Source organism: Phascolarctos cinereus, unplaced genomic scaffold (genome assembly GCF_003287225.1).
Source record: "Phascolarctos cinereus isolate Bilbo 61053 unplaced genomic scaffold, phaCin_HiC Scaffold_4;HRSCAF=312, whole genome shotgun sequence".
In the NCBI taxonomy this organism is placed as follows: domain Eukaryota; kingdom Metazoa; phylum Chordata; class Mammalia; order Diprotodontia; family Phascolarctidae; genus Phascolarctos; species Phascolarctos cinereus.
Genome location: NW_027555847.1, coordinates 491,183,187 through 491,189,806, shown reverse-complemented (window position 1 = coordinate 491,189,806; position 6,620 = coordinate 491,183,187). Strand labels below are relative to the sequence as shown.

Here is a 6,620-nt window from a genome sequence, read left to right as displayed (position 1 = left end):
AGTCTCTTTTAAACCTGTCAGGTGAGTGGCTTCTTTATTGATTCATAGAATATTGTAATTCTTGCCAGTATTTTCCAGAATCCTTCCCACAAACTTTGATGGATTTCCAATGGCAGAATTCTTTCAGTTTCTCCATCTCCAGTTGTCCAAGATATTTAAAATTTTATAGCATATCAACTAAACTCTTTTCTATACAAGAAGCATTACACAGAAGAGTAAGTGCAAAAAAAAAAGCAATTTTAACAAAGTTCCTTTTATTGATGGACATCATTGTAATCATTCAACAATGAACTTAGACTTCAGATACTGTTGATCGTGAGGTACAAAACAGGTCCATTAGGTAATGCTCCTGAAAAGAATGTGTTTGTTAATTTATAGTTGACAACCCACGTTTTCCAAGTAAAGAACTTATATAAAAATGGTTACAAAATGCTTTAAAAAAACCAATACATTTCTTGGATTCAAGTCACCCAGACCTTTAGAATGTCTAATAATCAACTAAGTTCTTTCTAATTTTAGACAAGTTCACACAATGTTTTAAATGGGAATTTAACATGGAAATGCGCGTGAGGGGGGAAGATTTTTATCCAAGAAATGCCACTACATGGGGATGTAAGCCAAGAAACCCTGCAGTCCTGAGAGGAGACAATTTAACTGAAGGAGCTCTAATAACCCATAGTTTACAGAGCAAAGATACAAAACTCATCAAAAACACAGAAACCACTCAAATATTATTTTTACACAGTTTTTTATGACTTAAAAACTTTAAATGAGGTGAATTTCAAAACACCAAGTTTTGAAGTCTTATTATAATGTTTTGGCCATAATATTTTGCCATTCTAATTTCTAAGCAATATCCCCTTCTCTCCAAAGTAAAGTCTTGCCTATCAGCATTTTCACTGTCTTTTCTTCAGAACATAATGAGCTGGCCTTAACAGATTGAAACATTGACCAAGTTAATAAGACGAAGAAATCATTAATAGTTGAGCTAATTAATGGTGGACACCTCCTTAAAGTCATACACAAAAGCATACTTGGCTTTTTTTTTTTTTGGTAGTCTGAGGATGAAAATCCCTTTATACAGAGGAAAAGCTTGGGAGTCAAGACTCTTGGGGATTGGCTCTAACTCTGACCCTAATGCCTTCACTGACTTTGGGACTACCAGTCATTCAAGAAGTCAGTCATCCCAAACAGAGGCTACTTCATGAGCATGAGGAAAGGCCTCTTGAGACAAAAGACAGGCCAGAAAGAAGCTTGTAGCTACAGGCTAAATTTATTATAAACTTAAAAATTAAAGCAAGCAATACATAATAGAGACCTATGGTTTCATGTACAATCTTTTTCTGTATCTTATATATATACACATGCACACAAAGTATGTGTGTATATACACATATACACACAGTATACAGTGTACATATGTACACACACACACACACACACACATATAGCCATTTTATTTGGCATAATATTCAGAATAAATTTAAAATCAAAACAAAAAGGAATGGCCTCTTGACTGCTCAAAATGCTTAAGACAAGAGCACTGATACAGCCATACATGCCCACTTCTTGGGGGAAGCTTGCAGCTAGTACAGAGGTGAATATGGTATGAATTAGTCTGTGGTGCACATAAAAAGTTGTCTGAAAGCAAAATGGCTGACACAAACCCTTTTTGTAACACTTTCCACAAGGTTGCTGTTTTGTAGGTGGTTGCTGTGTTTTTATACTTCCATACAAACAAACCTTCCACATGATTGCTCTGGGTAACCAGTTAACAGAACCTTTATTGAAGTGAATGTCAAATGTAGAGCAAAACAAGTAAGTTTTCCCCATCTGTGAAGTTAGGCAGTTTGGGTTTAAGAAGAGTAGCCTGAGAGGAGGCCTGGAAACAGATGAATTTAATTTTCCCTATTTTATGAGGGTTGTCTATGCTTTCCAATGAGCTCCTGGGATGAAAGAATCTGAAACATTTCCTCCTAACATTAGTTCCATTTAAGAGTTTAGTGGGTGTGCAGCCTCCTTTGCTTCAAGATTTCAAAAAGATTACTTAATAGTTTATTAAACAAAAGAAGGCCTGTAGGGCTGAGTTGGGACACTTTCCCCCATAACTGATGAGTATCTGGTTTCCATTTACTGTGTGGACCTCACCAAGTGCACAGGAAATACCTAATCTTCTGAGCTATGAGGTAGCCTCACTGACTTTTCCTGGCCTTGATGGACAGCAGGAGGCCTTACTCTGTCAGGATATGTGTACACGCTGAGTTCTGGTGGCAAAATCCTGGTGGTGAGAATGAAAGATCATTTCCTTTCTGCCTCTGCACCATGTTACTTGTTATAGCTATGACTCTTTTACAGAGCTATTCATGCTCTGTCTGGTCTGGGTGTCTGAGGACTGTTGACAACAGCCACCAAACTCTATGGTTGCTTACTGTAGCTCTTGGAAGACAACATAGCTTATGCTTATTTATGGTTTACATAAGACAGAAGAGATTTATCATAACTGTTAAAAAAAAAAAAAAAAGGAAACACTGGAGTCCATAACAGAAGACACACAGGAGTGAATTATTAGCAGGAGACAATGGAATTTTGTTACAAAAGTATTTCTAGCCTTACCGATTTTAAACATTATCACATGGTCTTTTTTTTTTTTAAATCATTCTCCTTTTCAAGTTGACTGGGAAAGGGGGGAAGTGCAGGGAGAGAATCTTTTTCAAGAAGTATGTACCCTTACCACCAAATCCAGCAAATTCAGAGGAATTCATGTCAACCACCTTGACATTACTCTTGCCCTCAACCACAAGAACCAAGGTATTTTTATAGCGACGAGCAGAAGACAATTTTTAATAAATCATTTCTCTTAAGAAACTTCTGGTTAGGCAGACACAAACCAACAAGAGAAGGGCTGAGCTCTTGTGTAAGGGCAGAATGAAGACTTCGCAAAAACTCAGTCCTACTTTTCTTCCTAAATTGGGGAACTATGCAGCCAAATGCCAAGAGACTTAAAACTGATTCATCAGGGTGTAGCTAAAAGGAACCTTTCCAGTCCCTGGGTTATGTTATATTCTTTCCCTTCCAGAGAAACAGATCTAAAAAGTTTAATTTTTGATAGAACCTTATGAGTTCCTCAATGTAGGTAACCCCCAGCATGTGAAAACTCTCTTCACCAATAGAGTGGCTCTTTCTCTTGTACCTTTCAAGTATTAGAAAGTTAACAGGGGTCGGGGTGAGGAGTGCCTGCATATCATTGAGAGGTTAAGCAGTTTGTCCATGGTCACAAAGCTAACATTTGTCTGAAGTGAGACTTGAACTCAAATCTTTCTGATGCCAAGGCTGGCATTCTATCAGTCATACATTGTTGACCACTTGTGTAGTCAAGTCAAGACTTGAAGGCAAGTCATTTGACCTCCTAGGGTCTTTTAAAAAAATCTATACCATTAGAGGATTACTCTAGATGGCTTTTAAGGTCCTTTCCAGGTTGGGTTATAAAATTGCACAACACAATGATAGGACGCTACAAGTCAACATCATTCCAAGATACGTCAGTCTCCCCCACCCCCTCTTTTTCTTAACCAGACCCATGATTTTATTGGTTTAGGGAGCTCTAGATAAGAAATTCCCTCTACCAATGTAGGTCAGTACCTGCTCCACAAGTTCTAGACTTAAAGAATTGCCTAGAACACTGAGAGGAACTAAGTGTCTTGGTCAAGGTCACACAGCCAGCATGTGTGTTAGAGGAACCAAGATCAGCTCTCTATCCTCCACATTTTTCTATTCTCCAGCTTCAGGAAAGAGTTTTGCAGACCTTTTTAGGAAAGGAAAACAAAAAAAACAAAAACCCCTCCCATCCTCTGTGTCAGCACAGATACTCAGGAGAAGAAAAAAAAAAAAGGAGATGAGTGAAAAGCAAGAGTTATTTCTTTTTGTTATATTAGTATATTGCAACTCCCTTGTCATGACACATATTAAAGCTAACTCCTGAATGATAAGCACAAGGGCTTATCAGATAGAAGAGTTAATGAAAATGTCTTCTTATCTATAAAGAGCATCCCAAAAATCTTAGTTCCGTTTTAAGCTCTAACAATCCAAAACTGCACTAAGATTTTTGGGACACCGATTTTTTTTTTCAAACATCTCTAATTGGTAGAAGGGCCAGAGAATACAACAGGATAACAAAGAATGTCATTTCTGACTTATGGGATTAACCAATGCATAAAATATATGGAGAATATATTTAGACTGCTGGTCTCTAAACTTTCCCTATCAGAAGAATGAGAATCCAAGTTGGATGCACATTAAGCCTCAGTATCCCACAATGATAATGATACAATGATGCAAAAGATTTCTTTTCTGCCTCCTAAACTATAATGGACTGAAAAGATAAAGTCATTCTGTATTGATCTAGCTTCAGGTTTCTTTATTAAGAAGTACAAGAATTTTCACACAGGAGTCCCAGGGTTCCAAGGATTTTTAGCAGTCACTGTGTCTATGTTATTTCTGTGAAAGTAAATGACATGTAAATGACATTTCTAAGTCCTCATACCTTGATGGAGAGTTTAAACTATTATTTAAATGATCTGACTCAGAGTGTAGTTTTGAAGCATATTTGTATATATTGTAGTTTTTCTCTGCTTAGCAAAAGCAGCAGCAGTTATAGGTAAATTATTATTATCATAGTTTATTATTACTTAGGGCATGTAACATATCCTAATTCTATCAACATGTGACTTTTAGAACATTGACAAAGAACTGCACTAAGCATACAACATTTTCATTTTCAGAGGATTAGCATAGCCACCTTTAAAACATTTTCAGGCACTAGAATCAAAAGAATGAGCATTAAACAAGCCACCAGACAGAGCACAGCATCTAGTTAACTATCTGAAGTCAACCCCCCAAAGAAAAGGATTCTTGGTCACAAGGGTATTTTGGATTTACATTTTTCAGCTTTGGCTGTTCAATAATAAATATCACACCTTCTTAGCATAAACCTACCTGGGCAAACATCCTAACATTCCCTTTTCTCTTTTAGCAGCTGCTGGGTGTTGAGCGATGTACAAGGCACACCTCTAAAGTGTTCTCTACGGCATTTTTATTAACATACAAAATAGCCTGGTTCACCATCTAAAAACTTAATCTGCATAGTAAAAGTTTCTACCACTATTTACAGAGGGGTTTTAGTGCAAAAAAAAATTAATAATAATGAAATTATGTACCAAGCCCTACCCTTTCTAGCACATCAATCCATCAGTTTTATTCAGTGCCAGATGGGCTTCTGGACTATATCTTGGGCCGCCAGCCATTAATAAACTGTAGTATTTTCTTCACCTGGAGTTTGCTAAGCTTGAAGTCCTCTGAGAGGATCTCTTCAGTTAGCTGGACTAGCAAATTCCCATCGATCTTTTCAGTAACAAAGAATGAGATGACATCTTCTGACAAACCAATGAACCGCAGTGATTTGGACACTTCCTCTATAGAAAGTCCTGACAGGTCGGTGGGCGGTTGCCATGGGGAACCATCACCACAAGATCTTGGCGCTAACTGGAGATGAAGGGGTGAGGAAAAAGGATAAGAAATGGAGAAAATGTCTTGTGTGCCTTTTTTAACAAAATACTGATCCTCTGAGAGGTCTGGTGAGGCAGGTTTAGGATCTTCCTCAGCACCATCAATTTTCAGAGGCAAAGGAAACGATTCTGGGGCCAGTTTCTCCTCAGTTAGTTTGGGTGCTCTTGGGGGTAAGGCTGGGCATGAATGACTCTGTTTAGCCGGGCTTGTCGCTAGGGTCTTCTCATCCGTGCACTCTAAAGAGTAACTGGCTGACTTAGGACAGCCAGACATCCCACCTGTCAACTCTGCTGGACCTGACTGGGTGGAGCCCGCATAGAGGTCACACCCTTCAAAATCAAAAGCGGCTGGACAGTTTCTTTTTGGTGTGCCTGGTGTCTTCTGCCTAGGGTAACTATAACTTTTGCTCGGATCCAATAGGAAGTCATTCCTGTTCTCACTCTCTGTTGCTCCCAAGAAATGGCTAGGCCATGATAGTCTAGAGGGCAGAGTTTCAGCAGTGGGGCTTCCAAAGGGAGATCTGCTAGGTTCCAGAGATTCAGTCTTCATCCTATTACACGGATAGCACGAAACGGAAGCACTTTCTGAAGGACTCATTGGGTCACTCTCAGTGACACTGTTTAAAAGCAAAGATAGACAGAAGGGGAAGTTAGCAAAAAAGGGTTCCTAATCAATCAATCAATTAATCAACATGTATTAAGTACCTACTATGTGCCAAGCACTGTGCTAAGCCCAAAGGTATCACTATCCAGAGACACTGATTATAAACTAAAAAAAGAATTAGGGAAAACTCTTAAGGGTATTTCTCATAATAAACCACTCATTCACCTCAGACTTCTAAATGTTAGGTTTTGAAAAATGTTAACAGTGTTAGCTAAATATCAGTAGAACATCACATTAACCCATATTCCCTGGCCCCTCAACCCCACCTCATCCCAGCACTACCTCTGGGGGAAGAAAGAATCCTCCGCACTTGAAACAATTCATTGAAAACTAGTTTATCTTAACAACAGAGATTTAGGACCTAGAATGACGGAGAGCATTTTTAAGTAGGGTTT

The 6,620-nt window shown here is 38.4% G+C and overlaps 1 protein-coding gene across 2 annotated transcripts in view; it reads right to left on the bottom strand.

Annotated features, from left to right (window-relative positions):
• Positions 1-234: 234 nt before the first annotated feature.
• GAREM1 (GRB2 associated regulator of MAPK1 subtype 1) overlaps positions 235-6,620 on the bottom strand; it is a 211,104-nt gene continuing 204,718 nt past the window's right edge. For both annotated transcript variants that reach the window (XM_020992562.2, XM_078153444.1), the window contains one exon: positions 235-6,178. In XM_020992562.2, the coding sequence (XP_020848221.1) occupies positions 5,278-6,178 (901 nt within the window). In that variant the 3' untranslated portion in view covers positions 235-5,277. The remainder of the gene's footprint in view (positions 6,179-6,620) is intronic.